The 18479-nt window shown below is 40.4% G+C and overlaps 2 protein-coding genes across 10 annotated transcripts in view; one reads left to right on the plus strand and one right to left on the minus strand.

Moving 5' to 3' along the window:
• The window catches only part of LOC102691619 (nucleoprotein TPR), a 26802-nt gene extending 22549 nt beyond the window's left edge, over positions 1 to 4253 (plus strand). For 2 of the 8 annotated variants that reach the window (XM_069194073.1, XM_069194079.1), the window contains exons 44-51: positions 145 to 210; positions 326 to 417; positions 1399 to 1505; positions 1789 to 1887; positions 2647 to 2803; positions 3075 to 3199; positions 3538 to 3639; positions 4028 to 4253. In XM_069194073.1, coding sequence (XP_069050174.1) covers positions 145 to 210; positions 326 to 417; positions 1399 to 1505; positions 1789 to 1887; positions 2647 to 2803; positions 3075 to 3199; positions 3538 to 3639; positions 4028 to 4083 — 804 coding nt within the window. In that variant the 3' untranslated portion in view covers positions 4084 to 4253. The remainder of the gene's footprint in view (positions 1 to 144; positions 211 to 325; positions 418 to 1398; positions 1506 to 1788; positions 1888 to 2646; positions 2804 to 3074; positions 3200 to 3537; positions 3640 to 4027) is intronic. The other 6 variants (XM_069194074.1, XM_069194075.1, XM_069194077.1 and 3 more) reach the window with 6 other exon arrangements.
• On the minus strand, positions 3795 to 16920 carry prg4b (proteoglycan 4b). Of its 2 annotated transcripts, XM_069194081.1 has the most exons (15): positions 16883 to 16920; positions 16541 to 16629; positions 15882 to 15998; positions 15391 to 15510; positions 15099 to 15194; positions 14540 to 14686; positions 12592 to 12714; positions 12015 to 12458; positions 9329 to 11623; positions 8933 to 9019; positions 8189 to 8325; positions 7261 to 7417; positions 7053 to 7163; positions 6045 to 6176; positions 3795 to 4391 (listed from the first exon to the last, which is right to left on the minus strand). In XM_069194081.1, exons 2-15 carry the CDS (start codon positions 16614 to 16616, stop codon positions 4285 to 4287), a joined length of 4149 nt encoding a protein of 1382 aa, XP_069050182.1. In that variant the 5' UTR covers positions 16617 to 16629; positions 16883 to 16920; the 3' UTR covers positions 3795 to 4284. The 2 variants fall into 2 exon arrangements, with proteins under 2 accessions (XP_069050182.1, XP_069050183.1); XM_069194082.1 differs by lacking the exon at positions 12015 to 12458.
• Positions 16921 to 18479: the final 1559 nt, after the last annotated feature.

The following is an 18479-nucleotide window of genomic DNA, read 5'->3' on the forward strand; positions in this document are numbered from 1 at the left end:
GCACTAACATCTTTTGTGGCAACCCTTGCTGAGATATGAATGAATATGTATTAATGTGTGGATGCTTGTCTGTTGGATCTGTAAGCATTAGAGTTTGTTTTAATGAGGAGCGCAGTGCTGACTGGTGTTCTTTGTGCAAAACAGCGCATTCCTATCCGCCGCCAGTCTGTAGGGAGAGGGCTTCAGCTGACACCTGGCATAGGCAGCATGGTGAGTTTGTGCTCTGTGGATTTCTCTCTTATCTGGGCCCATCTGTTTTTGTTAATAAAACCGGTTTGATCACTGTTGTTTATCTCATTTTTATTTTCTTCACACCCCCGCACAGCAACACTTTTTCGATGATGATGATAGGATGGTGCCCAGCACCCCAACACTGGTCGTGCCTCATCGTACAGATGGATTTGCTGAAGCTATTCAGTGAGTAGCCTTTTAATTGCCCAAAACTAGCGGGCTGTTAGTTTTCTTTTCCTGTGTCAGAAACCATCCGTGACCTTTAATGAGAATGGAATCTGTCGGCGATCCTGCATTGTTATTGAAATCCTGAATTTGATGTGGCACACATGAATCTTGATAACCCATAATGAGCCTTGTAGAGTTTTAAATGCGCTCTTTGATTAAGACCTGGAAAGATTCAGGGCTTCAGCTCAGCCAGTTTGCACAGTCAGTCCTGGATGGCAGATTTCCACTGGGTAAAAGAAGCCTGAGTCAAATAGCCGTCACCCACTGCTAGGATTATGAATCGCTGACTGGATCAATAATAATAATTAAGAATTTCTTACGCTTATGTAGCGCTTTTTCTGGACACTCCACTCAAAGTACTTTACAGGTAACAGGGACTCTCCTCCACCACCACCAGTGTGCAGCATCCACCTGGATGATGCGACAGCAGCCATAGTGCGCCAGAACGCTCCCCACACATCAGCTATCAGTGGGGAGGAGAGCAGAGTAATGAAGCCAATTCATAGATGGAGATTATTAGGAGGCCATGATTGGTAAGGGCCAATGGGAAATTTGGCCAGAATGCCGGGGTTACACCCCTACTCTTTTCGAGAAACGCCCTGGGATTTTTAATGACCACAGAGAGGACCTCGGTTTAACATCTCATCCGAAGGATAGCGCCTGTTTACAGTATAGTGTCCCCGTCACTATACTGGGGCATTAGGACCCACATGGACAGCAGGGTGAGCACATTCTGCTGGCCCCACTAACACCTCATCCAGCAGCAACCTTAGTTTTTCCCAGGAGGTCACCCATCCAGATACTGACCAAGGCTCACAAGATCAAGGTTTGGAGACCCTGGAACATAGTGTATGTTAGCACAGCTGACTGACCTCAGTGCTTTGGTCTTGGCTGTTGTGTGCATTGGCTTATGCTGATCACTGTTTGAATTGTGCTCAGCTCTCCTCAGGTTGCTGGTGTTCCCCGGTTTAGGTTCGGCCCTCCTGAAGACATGCCACAGAGCAGCTCCAGCCACTCTGACCTTGGACAGCTGGCTTCCCAAGGAGGTACATGTGACACATTGAGCCATTGGAAGTCTGTTAACTGGCCTTCTTTGAAGGAAGGTTTGTCTGTGAGGAACCATTTGTGGCAGTGAGAACTTGTAAACGTTAAACGTGTAGCCAAAAGGTTTTTAAAGTAATCGATTAAGCACAAGCGTTAATCGGTCTCGGAAGAGTAGTTGTTAGGTATGCAGTGTTATGTTTTTTATCAACGCCTGTATTTTATTTTACACGTTAAGAGTTCCAAGTTAAAGAAGTGTCACTTTTATAAACACAATCCACTCTGTAGGTCTAGGAATGTACGAAACTCCCCTGTTCCTTGCAGCACACGAGGAGGAGTCTGGAGGGCGCAGCGTTCCTACCACTCCACTGCAGGTAGCAGCTCCAGGTAAGGGCTCGGTCTTGACCCAACCATGTTCACTGACCACTGTGAGCGTTCTGACTGAAAACTGTGTTTTTTGCGAGTTTGATATTCTAAGTTATCTGAAGGGACCCTAGATGGAGCTTCACTTCTGTCTGATAGCTCTGAACCTCGCAAGTATGCCTATAACAAGTGGGGTAACAACCTAACTTGTGCATTCCATGAAGCAAATGGGCATTTCTGAGATTCTGGAACTTGCTGAGTTGCCATTTGCGGTAATTCTGCAGAAATGTGGTCCTAGTGCAGTGTTACGGATTGTGATTGAAGTATCATGTAGTAGGATTCACAATTTATAAGATCTCGCCATTGAATCAGGGTCTACTCACGTGTCTGTCCTTGTGCGTGAAAGCTGCATTCCCCATCACTAAGGAACTTCAATTCACAGGTTTTCACTCAGTTTTAAAACATTTAGTTGCTTTGAGTATTGTGACATATAAGGCATTTAGCAGCCTGGGTTCTGTTTACTTTGTAGCAGCACAAAGCATTCTTAAAAATGTAGGTGTCTTGATTTTGAAATACTTCACATGCAATTAAGATTTTGTCAAGTAGATTGTTTTTTTATCCCTGAAATTTCCATTTTGTGCCATTTACATTTCAGCTGTTAATTGCATCCGAATCTTTTTTCTTTGTAGAGTCTGTAGTTTTATATGCAAGAGTTGCATAGCACAGCATTGCCTTATTGGCCTGCAGTGATATTTAAGATCCTGTGTGTGGCTGTTTTGTCAGTTACAGTCTTCACTGAGACGCACACCTCAGATGTATCGGAGAACGCCTCCCAGTCTGTACCCATGGTAACCACGTCTACAGGAGGCTTGTCCACCCCTGGAGAGCCTGGCCAGGGGGACGATGGCGATGAAGTCTTCATGGAAGCAGAAAATGAAGGGTAGGTACTAAGCTCTTCATTTTGATTTCGCCTTCTCTTTTAATGACATTTTTTTCTTTATATGTGCTGTTAAGCAGGGAGTTTTGAAGGTGGTGGTTTTCCCTTTCTGCCTAAATAAATGCAAATCTGACTTGTCTTCATGTTCTTCTGACCTGGAAATAGTTCTGCATGAGAATAATCGTTTTGATGGGGAGGCGAGTAGGCACATACTACATCCCAGGCGGTAGCAGATCTCGACTGTCTCTTTGAAACGCTCCGCTTTCTTGAAAAGGGCCAGTGCCGAGGCCTCCCTGGAGTCGGAGAGCCAGCCTGAGTTAGAGGAGTCTGCCCAGCCATCTGATGAGGCCAGCCTCCCCTCCACCAGCCAGGACCCACCCTCCAGCTCCTCCACAGCAGGTATGTCAGCACATCTCTGTACGGTAGGCACAGCAGTTTCTCGCACTGTGAATAATTCTCGGCTAAAGCCAGACTTTGACATGTTTCGTTTTTCTCTCTCTGCTGGTTTCACTAAAGATTGAACTACTGTCCTATGCTCCCCTGGAGAGTTTTCATACAGGGCAGATTAACATTATTTCCCTGTATTCAATGCTCAATCTGATGTTGTGTGAATGACTTTTGAGCTGTTTTTACTGGAGTGGGGCAGCATGTGGTGATTTGGTACCATGTCAGAGTGTAAACCTGACGCTTAGCATCTGAAATAGCATTTAAAGAGCCGCCTTTCTCCTTTTCCTCAGCAGACACGAGCAGCGCGCAGCCGAAACCGTTCAGGCTGGTGAACCGACAACCTCAGTCCATACGGACAGAGACACGAGGGCGCCAGATAACTCGACAAAGAGGTCAGCAGTGGGGCTTGGTCTTGTGCCTCATTTCAAATCGCACTGATGTGACCAGCTACCGAGTCAGCTTTTCTGGGGGGGTGAAACTCCCATCAGCTAAATACCAGCATAAATGTGGAAATCTCTCAGGTTCTAAAAATTCAGGTCAAACAAGAAAGGAGAAATAGCTTTAAAGTTTAATGAAGGTTAAAAAAGCTAAACATTAAAAAGGGCAGTTTTTGACCATGCAGCGTTTTGATACCTTTTGAAGCAATTTATTTTAGAAAGATGAACAGCTTTTAAGTCGGCTGTACATCAGTCCCTTGGTAGGGCTTACTCTTGCAGCATTTAGAAATAGATATTGAGCTGTATAAGTGACTTTGTTCTGTTTGCTGTTTGTGTCCTGTAGGTGTAAGCCATGCAATGAGTGGAAGAGGCCGGTTCACCAGAGGAAACATGAGTTGACTGCTTTGTATCGCCGCTGTCAGCAGTACCTGAAATCGCAGTCATCGTTTGTTTGTGGAAATCTGCTTAGACGTGCTTAAAGCATTGTTTTGTACTTCTAAATTTTGTGAGTGATCATTATATAAAGCAATGTTCTTTTTTTTTTATTAATAAAATTGACAAATCAAAAACCAGCCTTCCGATGTCTTGCTTCCGGAGCCTCTATGGACAGTGGTACCAGTCCTTAGCAGTGTCCTTGTGGGTCACAGACTTCAGTGGAGGAGTCACAGCTGGCTGGTCGCTGTTAATTGTAATGTTGTAGTACTTGGCTGTGAAACAAATGTAAGAAAGGTATTACTGGTTATTTAACCTTTTTCCTTATTTAGGAAAAAAATCTGTATTGTGTTCTGGTATTATTGATGATTGAAATTACCACTGGTAAGACTTTAAATATTCACTTCCTTTTAATGATGTCCCATTTTGTCTTTTATATGCATGGGGATATAATATTATGGGAAAACGGGTTGATGTGCAAAAACTGCAAAAAAAAACATTCACTCCTTGGTAAGTGCTTGGTGGAAGCAACAATTTCAAGTCTTGCTTTTGATAACTTACCAATTTTGCACACCAGGATGGTGTTTTCACCTGTTCTTAGCTCAAGCTCCGTCAAGTGGCTGTTGCAGATTTTCTAACGGATTCACTTTGGGACACTCAACGAATATAACTTAAGCCACTCCAGTATAGCTTTTGCTTTAGGTTATGATGCCAGAATATGAATTTTCCTCTCAATTTAGTTCAGGCAGACCTGCTACAAGTTTGACAAGCTTTGGTAGTCCCTGCTGATGAAATTCAACCCTGTAATAAATCGCTTCCAACACTATCCTTGACAGCAGGGCTGGTGTTGGCTGGGTATTGTTCTATGCTGGGTGTCTGCCAGAAATAATGCGTTTTCACAAGAAAAGTTCTAGTTTTGTCCACTCTGCCCATACATTCTTTTGCCACGTTTGCAGTATCACTTAAGTGCCATGTGTGATTGGAAAAGGGCTTGTCAAACGAGATGATGGGATATTTTGGGCTTTTGGATGTTTTCTTCCATCTCAGTCTTTGAATTCTGTAGCCCTTTCAAAGACACTATCGGCCTCCGAGTGGCGTCACTAATTTGTTTTCTCCATGCCCGGCTGCTCAGGTTAGAGGAAGAGTCTAGCTTGTGCAGTATTTTTTTTATACCATTCCCCTGATCTGCACCCTTATACAACTTCTCAGTTATTTTGAACTGAGTTTTCATGATTGAATCTTTGCTTGGACATTTGCAGACTTGGAGGCCTCACAGAGATGTGTATGTGTTCTGAAATCACGGGCCACAATTATTGCACATCGAGTCATATTTAACAGCTTGTCGAATAAATTTTTTTGCACCTCAACTAATTTAGGTTTGCAATTTTTGTTGCTCAGTTGGAACGTTCAAACTTAGATGAAAAATATCCACATTCAAATGTGTATACACATTTTATACAATATCATTATATACAATTTCAATATAATGAGCCAATATTGAAAGAGGGTGAATACTTTTGCCTCGTATTACTGTATATGTCAGTTCACTTGTAGGAATTGTAATGGATGTTAAGTTTTAAAACTACTGAAAATAAGATGAGACAAAACCAAATAAACATACTGTATCTGGCTCGTGGACTTTTGAAGCATAAAGTTAAGAATATGTACTTGTGTAAAAAGTTTTGTAATGTCTTGTTGTTTTAGTGACAGAATGACTAGACAGTTGGATCACTGTGCCTTGCCTGTCAAAACAGTGTCTGACAGTCACTGAAGAACTGTTCTTACGAGTAGGTTCAGTGCACACCTGCAACGCATTATTGTTAGGTCATTAGGGAATTAAATAACATTTCTAAATAACAGGTTTAATAATTAAGCACATAGATGCAAATTCTCATTCTATGGGTATTTAAACCCCTTTTGGCACTTACCCCTTGAAAATACAAAATAATCATATCCATCTGGTTTCTTGGAGTTGGGTAGAGATATAGCTGAAGTAACTGATGTAGGAAAACCTTTCCATGTCAGTTTAATGTTGATTTCTTTTCCAAGATATACTGGACCTAAGATTGAAAAAAAAAGTTTATTTCTATTAAAGTCATCAATGTTTCAACAAGGAGAAATTCTAACTTCCAACCACTTTATAGCTGCGTTTTTTGCCTCAGATCTACAGTCCCTCTATAAGCTCCCAGGCGTATTAGCTTGCAATGTGCTGATCTTTTCACTTAAAATTTACCTCTTTGGGTAATGGAACAAAAAGTAAAGAATTTCAAGGATTAACCCTTTGTTTCAGGACTTGATAGTACAAAAGTTATGGCAAATATTGCTCTGTGCAATGCTATTTACAATTACAAGATTTCTAGAATTTTTTTAAGATAAAATTATCCAATCTCTAACAGTGTTATGCAATCTTTTTTGCTCAGATTTCATCAGGGATATGACTAGATTTGGGAGGCTCTGTATCATATCTTGAATTATTTCCCACTTTAGAGAAGGGCACCTTATAAATATGCAGAAATTTAAAGCAGCAATTTAAATGCCCAGGTGGTATTTTGGTATAGTGGTTGGCATTGCTGCCATACAGCCCCGGGGCCTTGGGTTCAATCCCAGACCTGGAGTGCAGTCTGTGTGGAGTTTGTATTTTCTCCCAATGTATGTGTGAGTTTCCTCCCACAGTCCAAACAGGTACTGGTAGGATCATTGGCTTCTGGGAAAACTGGCCCTGGAGTGAGTGTGTCTGTCTGCCCTGCGATGGGTTTGCGTCCCGTCCAGAGTGCACCCTGCCTTGCGCCTGTTGCTTGCCAGGATAGGCCCTGGCTCCCATGAATTGGAAAAGGTGGTTAGAAAATGGATGGACTGATGGAAATAGGCAACTCATTTTTATGAGTGATCTGTGATTGAAGTGATGGAATGGCAGTTCGTGCCTGTTTTTTTTTTACCTGCTTGTCTAGTTATCCTGCTGTGGAGGCTGTAGATGCGGTACTGGGTTTGGGGTTTGCCACAAGACTGGGAAGGTTCTTGTTTGTAGGAATATTTTTGCACCAAGCCTCCTAAAATTGCGACAGAAAGGAATGAGCATTCCGTTGAACAGAAGATTGACAGAAAAGAATCTAGCAAACGCAGGGCTTCCAAAGTAAAGGACACTACCTCGTTTGAAGAAATAAACGGCTTCCCTTCGTTTTCCAAAAGCAGGCACAGACAGAGCAGCAGTTATTCGTCCTGACATTCCTCCAAACCCTTTGGAGATCAGTTTGGGGTACCCCCTGTCCATCACCCCATTGTCAAATCTCCAGTATTCGTTTGCCTTGGTTGAATAAAAAAATAGGATAAATGTGTGTCCTGCATTTGTATTGACCTATGACTAAAACCAAAAGGAATTTCTTTATAGCCTTAGTTCTGAAATTATCACTCTCACCCTTTCCATATCACCACAATTAAACATAAAATTAGCGAAACAGTGTATAATTTTTTTCCACTGGTGTGGGAGCTTGATATGCCTCCTTGCTAATGGAGCTGAATGGCCTTTGAGCCTTGTCAGAGGTAGAATAAATGGTATTCTAAAGCTTGTATTCCCAGCCCTGGGCCTGGAAACTCATAGTTCTGCCAGTCAAGCTCCTTCCTTCATTGAATCCTAGTTGAGGTTTTGGAGATTGTTCAATTTGTTTTTTTTCTGAGACACAGTGAATTTCGAGACATGTTTAGGAACTGAATAGGATTTCAAACAATTCAAAATTAAATTATGCTGTCTGGAATGAAATCTAGTAGGAGTGTGAGTCCCCAAGGCCAGGAGCCGGGGACTCCTGTACTAAAGGACTAAGGAGGACAAAGCTTGGGTTTTATATAACAAATAACAACAGAACGGCTGCTGCATTTGAGGATTGGAAATTCCTCGCCATCTTTCATGATCAGACAGGGCAGGTTTATAGTTTAAATTAATGTCCTGAGTGCAACTTGATCTCCATTTACTTATGAATGTCCAAGAGACATCGAGTGGAGCCAATTTATCATTCAATGGCAATTCTATTGCCAGATTGAAGTATTCCTACATTTTTAAGGTTTAAAAAGTGTACTGTACCTTGAAAATGAAAGTTTTCCCTTGGCAGTTACAGCGAGTGAAGACCGTATCTATGGGAGAAGGAACTCCCCACTCTTCTGTTATCCTGCGAGGGTGTCCTAGAGCTCCGTTGGAGCCGAATGTCCAGAAAAAATGTCCTAATAGCATGTAGACACCAAATGTCAGCAAATCGTGAAAAACACAGGAGATTCAGTTGACACAGGGCTTCCATCTGCCTATTACTTACACAATGAAATGGCCAGAAACATTCTGCTGTATCAGGTCCTGTGAGAAAAAATCTTTAAAGTATATTTTTATATATTTTGTGAAATAACAAACTAGAGCTTTAGCATCATTACATAAATTTACAAAGGCAGCCATCAGCTTTTTACCATGTTATAAGTTGTTTTAGATTTTAAAATGGATATTTAAATGATCGTCACAAAAAACTTTGATGTACAGTAAGTTGGATTTTGACATTTGACATTGTTTAGATCTTCATTTCACTGATGAAAATTTCTGTATTTTTTGAAGATTTTCTTGAACCCATATAATGAGTCATTAACTTGTAGCCTCTCAAAAAAATGTTTTTTGATAGATACAAGACAGTCTAAGCTCAATCCTACTCAGGCACTCAATGATGACGTGTGGAGGAATTTTTAACGTAATAAATTTCATTTCAAAACGTTTGCCACAAGAACACCTGATTTACTCAGTCCTTACAGTCCACTAAATATAGATGCTGAAAGATTGATTACCACTTACCCCGGAAAACAATCATTGTTCCATTTTGTAGAGTCGTCAGTGCATTAGCTGGACGGCCGCTGCAGATGTTGGTATCATTATTTTCACCTAGAATGAGGATAAGCAGTGTAAATCGTGAGCAACAGAAAGAAGAGTAAAAAGTAGATGTCTTCTTTTAGGCTAATGAGCTTTTTTTCAGAATCTGATTAATTAAACATGAGTAGGGTACGATGACATAATGTCTCTTTGTAAAGGGGTGTTGGCCATTTTTTTAGATCCTAGTCATCCTGAACTATGTTTTTCCACAACTGAGCGCAGATGTCTAAAGGCTAGGTTCAGAGAGTACTGATACAATCTGCCTGCAATTCAGAAAAAACATGAAAACACAGGATGGGGGAAATGAATAGATGTTCGTACCTACTGAGTCACTGGGATGTTTTGAGGGAACGGTGCTTTGGATTGTGACAGTTCCTGACGAAGTGCTGGGAACAGGGATGTCTGCTGGAACTGCTGAAGCAAAGCTTAGCCTCTCAGGTCTTTCAGAGGGTTCTGGTAAAGAGGTGTGTACCGATGTGTGCGTTAGCGTGAACATGTCTTTGATTCCTTCTGTAGGCGAGATCACATGCACACCTACAGAAACCGATGACGGGACTCCATTGTGAGCAGTGGTCTGAGAGGCAATATTTTCTGGTTCTGGAGACATTGTTGATTTTGCAAGATCTTCAGTACCAACAGGGGACTGAGGAGTGACAGCAGGCAGTTTGACCTCATCGTCTGGTACTGGAGACACTGTTGACTTTGCAAGATCTTCAGTAGCAACAGGGGTCTGAGCAGTGACAGCAGATGGTTTGACCTCATCGTCCGGTACTGGAGACATTGTTGACTTTGCAAGATCTTCAGTAGCAACAGGGGTCTGAGCAGTGACAGCAGACGGTTTGACCTCATCGTCCAATACTGGAGACATTGTTGACTTTGCAAGATCTTCAGTAGCAACAGGGGTCTGAGCAGTGACAGCAGGTAGTTTGACCTCATTGTCTGGTACTGGAGACATTGTTGATTTTGCAAGATCTTCAGTAGCAACAGGGGACTGAGTAGTGACAGCAGGTAGTTTGACCTCATCGTCTGGTACTGGAGACATTGTTGACTTTGCAAGATCTTCAGTAGCAACAGGGGTCTGAGCAGTGACAACAGGTAGTTTGATCTCATCGTCTGGTACTGGAGACATTGTTGATTTTGCAAGATCTTCACTAGCAACAGGGGACTGAGGAGTGACAGCAGGTAGTTTGATCTCATCGTCTGGTATTGGAGACATTGTTGATTTTGCAAGACCTTCAGTAGCAACAGGGGTCTGAGCAGTGACAGCAGGTAGTTTGACCTCATCGTCTGGTATTGGAGACATTGTTGATTTTGCAAGATCTTCAGTAGCAACAGGGGTCTGAGTAGTGACAGCAGGTAGTTTGACCTCATCATCTGGTACTGGAGACACTGTTGACCTTGCAAGATCTTCAGTAGCAACAGGGGTCTGAGTAGTGACAGCAGGTAGTTTGACCTCATCGTCTGGTACTGGAGACACTGTTGATTTTGCAAGATCTTCAGTAGCAACAGGGGTCTGAGCAGTGACAGCAGGTAGTTTGACCTCATTGTCTGGTACTGGAGACATTGTTGATTTTGCAAGATCTTCAGTAGCAACAGGGGACTGAGTAGTGACAGCAGCTAGTTTGATCTCATTGTCTGGTACTGGAGACATTGTTGATTTTGCAAGATCTTCAGTAGCAACAGAGGTCTGAGCAGTGACAGCAGGTAGTTTGACCTCATTTTCAGGTACTGGAGACATTGTTGATTTTGCAAGATCTTCAGTAGTAACAGGGGTCTGGGCAGTGACAGCAGATGGTTTGACCTCATCGTCTGGTACTGGAGACACTGTTGATTTTGCAAGATCTTCAGTAGCAACAGGGGTCTGAGCAGTGACAGCAGGTAGTTTGACCTCATTGTCTGGTACTGGAGACATTGTTGATTTTGCAAGATCTTCAGTAGCAACAGGGGACTGAGTAGTTACAGCAGGTAGTTTGACCTCATCGTCTGGTACTGGAGACATTGTTGATTTTACAAGATCTTCAGTAGCAACAGGGGACTGAGTAGTGACAGCAGCTAGTTTGATCTCATCGTCTGGTACTGGAGACATTGTTGATTTTGCAAGATCTTCAGTAGCAACAGAGGTCTGAGCAGTGACAGCAGGTAGTTTGACCTCATTTTCAGGTACTGGAGATATTGTTGATTTTGCAAGATCTTCAGTAGTAACAGGGGTCTGAGCAGTGACAGCAGATGGTTTGACCTCATCGTCTGGTACTGGAGACACTGTTGACTTTGCAAGATCTTCAATAGCAACAGGGGTCTGAGCAGTGACAGCAGGTAGTTTGACCTCATCGTCTGGTATTGGAGACATTGTTGATTTTGCAAGATCTTCAGTAGCAACAGGGGTCTGAGCAGTGACAGCAGGTAGTTTGACCTCATCATCTGATACTGGAGACACTGTTGACTTTGCAAGATCTTCAGTAGCAACAGGGGTCTGAGCAGTGACAGCAGGTAGTTTGACCTCATTGTCTGGTACTGGAGACATTGTTGATTTTGCAAGACCTTCTGCAGCAACAGTAGTAGACAAAATTGTAAAAACCTCATGAGGAGGTGCTGATGGCTTAACAAAGGAGGATGAATCTGCAAAAAATAACAAGACACATTGGTATTCTATTGTATGAGAAATCCAAGAAGTCATATTACATTGTACAGTAGCAAATTTGTAAAATGCCCAAATTACATAAAGTTTTACTTTTCTTTCTAAAGCAGTAACGGTTTTGAAAGTAAGAGCTAAATATGATCCCAAGAGGGGGAATCCTCATTGATTGTTAAGAATGTTTTCTGTTGTTTACAATAAGAACAGTATTATTACTCGTCTCGGAGTCTAGACTTGTACCCCATCTAGACACTCCTTTCCTCATCAATCGGAAGCTTTTTTTACATATTGGTTAACTGAAGAATGAAAGCATTGTCATTTCTTGATACAAGATGAAATTTGGCAAGGAACTGCAGTCCGTCAAAAGTGAATCACCTGAAATCCTTGTAGGAGGCAGGCTGCTCTGCACTGGTGAGGGCAAACCAGTGCTGCTGTTTGCTGCAGCAATCTCAGTCTGACTTGTCAAGTAGACTTTTCCTTCAGTAGGAAAGACGGCGTAAGTCCCCTCTAAAGTCTCTTTGACTCCCTCCCCCCCTGGACCCAGGGAGGGTTTTCCAGAATGTGTGGTCATTGAGCTCAGTGGCATCAGTGTGACAAGACCTGCTACAGTCACGTCAGGAGAGCTGGTCACTAAGGGTTCGAATCCGCTCACACTCTCTGCAGGCCCTTCCTCTTTATCTGCTTCCACAGGGGCAGAGGCCTGGGGTTTCTCAGCCTTCTTCAGGACAAAAGGATTGGTCAGTGTGGAATCCAGTAGCTTTTGAACCTTTGCCGGTGGTGTGGTCTCTGTGGAGACTGTACCATCAGGGATTTTAGCCTCTAGGAGACACGAGTTAATATTTCAGAAAAAAAAACCAATAGAATCGTCCCAAGGTTTTACTGCCCCGATCATACAAGTGCTTTTCATATATGTTTCACTTTTTGTTTTTGTTTCTCCACATAATGCACTCACCATCTCCCTGGAGGTCACGACCACGATTGGAGTTAATCAACGATACTTGAGGCTCCTGTTCAGGGGCAGGTTCCTTGTTCCCTGGGACGTTGGGTAAGGGGAGCAGCTGGCTGTCAGTCAAATCTGAAAGGAGTAAGGCGCCATAAGCCTAAACAATAAAGAGTCTAACAAAAATGAATATGTACTCTAATTCCCAATCACTCAAATTTAAAAAAGTTTAAAAATCCTTTACACTTTCGAACTGGACTGTGGAGCTCTGAATTATCATTTTAAATCATTAGCTAGATCATCAGATTGAATTGATGGATTGCTCAACTGAAAAGGAGGCTCTCCAGATATCAATTGATAGACTTGCAGCATTTACATTTAATTCAGTTCTAACTCATCATGCAGCTTTCAATGTCTATTTTTGTAATGTGCCGGCTGAGGGCCTTGTCAGTGGTCAGAGTTTGCATGTTTCTTCATCACCAAACGACCCAGGCTGCTTTGGATACCCAATACTGCCCTATTGATGCATCACTTAGAAAAGCAGATGTGTATTTGTGGAGAGGTTGTCTGAGACCAGAAATTGAAGGCAAGCACATTTTCCTGTAACTATACTGTGGTACATATCCTGGTTGTCCTCATTATAGAGAATTTTCTGCTTAGAAGAGACCGAACAATATGTAATCAGCAATCATCTTCACTTCAAGAAATGACAACAAATTTCAGAAGCTGTCTTTTGTATTCACAGCAAGCAGCTACTGTAATTGTTTGTTTTTTTACTGGTTCTACTTTATTTTTGTTTATATTATTTTTTCCCCATTGTACCCTGTCGTGATAGTGATTACACTGCTCTTTTTGTCTGTCTTTTCACCAGGATTCAAAGGCTCCTACTTGACAAAGATATCAGAAGTGAAAATTATTCTTAAAATATTTTAATACCTTTCTTCACCTCTCAATAATTCGCTGTTGTTTGTTCCCTAAACATTTCTGTTTGTTTGCCAGTTTCTGCCTTCTACACTTCACCTTGAATTTGTTTCTCAGTTTTCCTTCTCTTTGAACCCTCTTTCTCAACTCCCCTACTTTTTCTCGTGTTTTATTTTTATGCTTCCCCTTATCCACACTGTGGCCTCATATTCCTGTTGTCTCCCTCATTCCAATAAACACCAGAATAAGAATTCACAGCCAGAACTTTGTTTTTCTTTCTTTTTCTAGATAGAATTAACTTCTTAATTTCATCCTTTGTAGCTCTCCACCCCTGACTATTTTTATTAAGGGTAAGCAGGCTTAATCTGTATAATTTCTGAAATATTACATATTGATAATATTAAAGTTATCATATATATTGATTTTAAATTAATTCCTTCAACACTGTGAATGTAGGGAGTTTGCTCTTCATTAAAAGATCTATGTTTTCTTTTGTTAGTGAGGTTAAATACAGCAAAATGCAAAACACAGCTTCTCAATCATCACAATTGAAATAAAGCATTCCTGGAATTTTGCAATTAGATACATGTTGATTTATCAGTGTAGTGGTCAACACTGTAAAGTCAGTCCCCACTAAGAGTGTTCCTATGTTTAAACATACACAGTTCTACCATGACTCATGCGTATAACCCAGTCATCTTTCATAACTGGCTAAGTTTGGATTCACTTGGTAAATATGACTTATAATTATTTTTTCCTTTAGCCAGATGAGCCAGCTCATTTTTTAATATTGGCTGCACACATGTTCATTCTGGGAAATATTTGCCTTTCTTTTCTACTTCATAGCAGTTGCTCAACAGGTCTCCAGATATGGAGATCTTCTACCATCGTGTCCCAGTCTAGAACTGATAGCAGAAACTATGCCACTACAGTATGTAGCTTTACTCTTGGCATATAATAAATGTTAAATATGTTTCAAGACAATTTCATGTTTTAGTCATTGGTCTTCCTTATTGCAGTGCCCATTTTATGTGCATACCTTTGATAATATCTTCATTTTCACTGGATTCGCTGTCAGCTGCCGGTTCTAATGCCATCATCCTTGTGGGTTTTGTAGGAAATGCTTTCTTGCTAAGTGAAAGTGACTTCACTGCTAACTTCTTAGTTGGTTTAATCTTGGTAGCCTCTACATAATGAGACACAGAAATCAGACTGTAGCATTGAAATAAACAAGATACAAATGAGTGCATTTGGTTGCTAGTAGCTTATTGATCTAAGGATCTTATTTCTTTTTCTTGAAGGATCCCAGGGAATTCACAAAAACACAGCTAAGAAATGTGATTCAGATCAACACAATAGTTGGTATATAGAAGAATAGTAGATTACAAAGCAATTCTAAATAATGCTTCAAACAAATTAATGACTATTATCTCTATAAAATAATACATAAAGCATTACAAAAAAATATTCAAAGGCTAAATAACAGAAGTTTGCTAACAAATTTGAGTTCCTTCATATTTTTCAACGAGTTCTTGCCCACAAGAACAAAATTAATTGATTTAGGTACAGTATGTCTGTATTTGGTATGTTGAACTAACCTATTATGTTCTGTTTCCTAGAGTCAGCATGAGTTGTGGATCTTCTTGTGGTTATTGGCACTATTGTTGGTGGCATGCCTGGCTTTTGGTGGATTTCTACAATGAAAACACAAAACGAATATGCTGATAAGTCTGCAAAACAAAATTTATCAGATCATCGTTTTAAAGGTTAAAATCCTCCAGTTCATGGCACGAATGACAATGACAATACTGGTGAAGTGATTTTAAAAAAAATGTCCTCTTTTCATTACCCTCAAAAAAAGTAGAAACATGTAGAAGGAATTCATCTCACCTATTGTACAGTGTTTTCGGTAATCAGGACAGCACTGGTTATACCGTGAGCATTCTACATCACAATAACACTGTTTGCCACGCTGAAAGGTCTCTCCACATCGCCCCTTACAGGAATCAACTAAAAAAAAGAACATGTTCTGTACATTCCCTTTATTTTGGATTTATTTGGCAATTTTGCTTTTAATTGAAATGAGATTCAAATGGTAAAAGTGCAGAAGATATCTATCCATGATGTTGCAGGGAAGAATACTCTTAACAGAAATAGAAAATCAATTTTTGCTGCTGAAGTTCAAGGCACTGATCAGAAGTGACTACATGTGTTCATTGAAGAAGCCTTTTGAAAGACCCTAAAAGCAGGGACTGTGATATTCTAACAACAGAGTGTCACATAAAAGTTTTAAAAAAGCATTAAGCTCTTGTGATATTTCAGATGAATTATCAACCTCCTGAGATGAATGAAAAAAGCAATCTCAGTGAATAAAGTCTTACCTGTGGTACAGAAAGCTTCATAATCACTACAGCACTCCTTGTGTAAAAGACAATCGTAGTCACAGTGACAGATATCACCCCTGTAGTAAGATTCTCCACATCGGTCATTGCAGCTTGCTATGAAAGAAGGGAAAATAAGTGCATAATAAAAACTAGTCTATGAATTTAGAACCTATAGCAACAATGTAACTTTACTCAATATTGAACAAATCAATGTACAAGTTCATCATACAGAATATATATTCCTTATTTCACATTACCCTTAAATTTTTAAATTCACCAAATACAATTATTGTGGTTACTGCTAACAATAGAAAAAAAAAGAAAAGCACAAAAAAGATCAACAGATTAGAACTTTCATCAGAAACCAGAATAAAACATAATACATGTAACCTAAACATTTCACTTCTTACTAGTTAACAACATGCACTGTGTGTGTATAGAAATGTGTGTTTTTTTTTAAACATGTTCCTTGAAGTGAGTTCAATTTCACTACAAATTCCTCTTCCTTCCATTCAAAGTTATATTTCCTTCTTAGTTCACCCTCACTTAACACACCATAGGAGTCTCATAACATCCTAGAACCTTATGCACCCAAAGAAACTCATCAGAAATCATAGTTTTACAGATTACCTCTGAGAACACAACTGGATAGTTACCTATAGCAGCAGAGAGCGGATGATAAAGACAACTAAAGACAATAATTAGAACAGCATATACAGGTGAAGCTGTCATGGTTGCTGTTTACCTAAGGAAGCAAAAAAAAAACAACAGTTAAAAAGTGGCTACTCTACAAAAAAGAAAATCACAAAACAAATGCTAATCATTTATACTATAACTAACACTGTTTCTCAAGTTTTTGAAATACTTGTGTGTTCAATTACCAGTTAAATGATCTTTCTATATCAGATATTGATTACAACTATCAAATGCATAATCAATAACGTATCTGTTATTGCATTCTGACATTTTAAATTGGTATAACATTTTACAAACCTTACCTGCCCTTCCAAATAATTTCTTTTCAGCTCAGCTAAACTAATTTTCCTCTGGTGGTTTTTTATATTCTGTATTGTGAGGGGGCTGGATTTGTCTGACAGGGCTGGTCCTTCTTATTAGCTAATCCTGCGCACAGAGCTTCCCTGCAAATACAGGAAGGCATTCTGGACTGCAACCATTTTATTCCTGGTAGTCTTAAGAAACATTTGGAAATAAACCAAGACATCTTTTACTGAAATACCCCCCACGAGGTCACGAGCCAATTCTTCAGTTCTACTAGTATGCTGGTTTAAATATTTCAGGTGTTATATATCCAAGGAGCTAATTTGGACTATATGTTTAATTATTATGTTACTAACATATTTTATAATAAATAAATCCTTACACTTACATAGTGCTTTTCTGGACACTCCACTCAAAGCACTTCACAGGTAATAGGGACTCCCCTCCAACACTACCAAGATGTATTTCCCACCTAGATGGTGTGGTGGAAGCCGTAGTGCGCCAGTACGCTCCCCAGACACCAGCTGTCAGTGAGGATGAGAACATAGTGATGGAGCCAGTTCATAGACGGGAATTATTAGCAGGCCATGAGTGGTAAAGGCCAAGGCGAAATCTGGCCAGGACACTCAGGTAACATCCCTACTCTTTTCGTGAAGCACCCTGGGATTTGTAATGACCATGGAGAGACAGGACCACAGCTTTATGTCTCATCTGAAGGACAGAGACCTTTTTTGCAGTAAAGTGTGACCATCACTATACTGAGGCATCAGGACCCACACAAACCACAAAGTCCAGCAACCTTAGCTTTCCCAGGAGGTCTCCCATCCAGGTATGAAATGTAGTCCCTAATGTTACAAATGATGGTTTGGTGAGGAAAGCAACAACAACAGTTTTGAATGAGTATACTTGAAATACTATGAAATCTTGTTATTTTTGCAGTTTTTAAAAAGATGAGATGAAGTATGCATACATAGATAAAAGGCACATAGTCAACAACAGAAATTGCACGTAATAATATACAACTTTATTTGCCATTCAACAATCTCATTCACTATACATGAACTGCTAGAAATTCCTTCTGCTTTTGCGGTCCCTCCCATTCATTCATCGTTAATAGAGAAAGACACCGTGTTCCTGGGCTGCCCACGACATGACATAATGGCTTGTATGACAAGCACTGCTTTTAATTCTTTTATTGATAAAAACATGTGGAAGATACTATCGTTAGACTCATTTCTGTGGGTCGGAAATTAATTGCTCAATTTTGGTCAGGCCACTTTTATACTGAGGTAATGTCTCCTGAGAATAACCAAGACCCCACCTTTTTGCACATGTTGAAAGAAATGATATTGAGCATTTGTCAGCATCGCTGGATGTAACATATTAAGAAATGTGTAAGTTTGTTCAACATGTTTTTAAATCTTCATGCAGTAGGTCGGTTGAATCTGCCTGACTCACCCGGTAAACTCCAACCTTCGCAGATGACCAAAGATGACTGCATGTCTGATGATTGATTAGACATCATTAAGGGATATTTTTTCATAGCAAGAACAAAAAACACATACGGTTCATTTTTTACACTGAAAAACTTCAGAA

Source organism: Lepisosteus oculatus, chromosome 9 (assembly GCF_040954835.1).
Source record: "Lepisosteus oculatus isolate fLepOcu1 chromosome 9, fLepOcu1.hap2, whole genome shotgun sequence".
Lineage (NCBI taxonomy): Eukaryota > Metazoa > Chordata > Actinopteri > Semionotiformes > Lepisosteidae > Lepisosteus > Lepisosteus oculatus.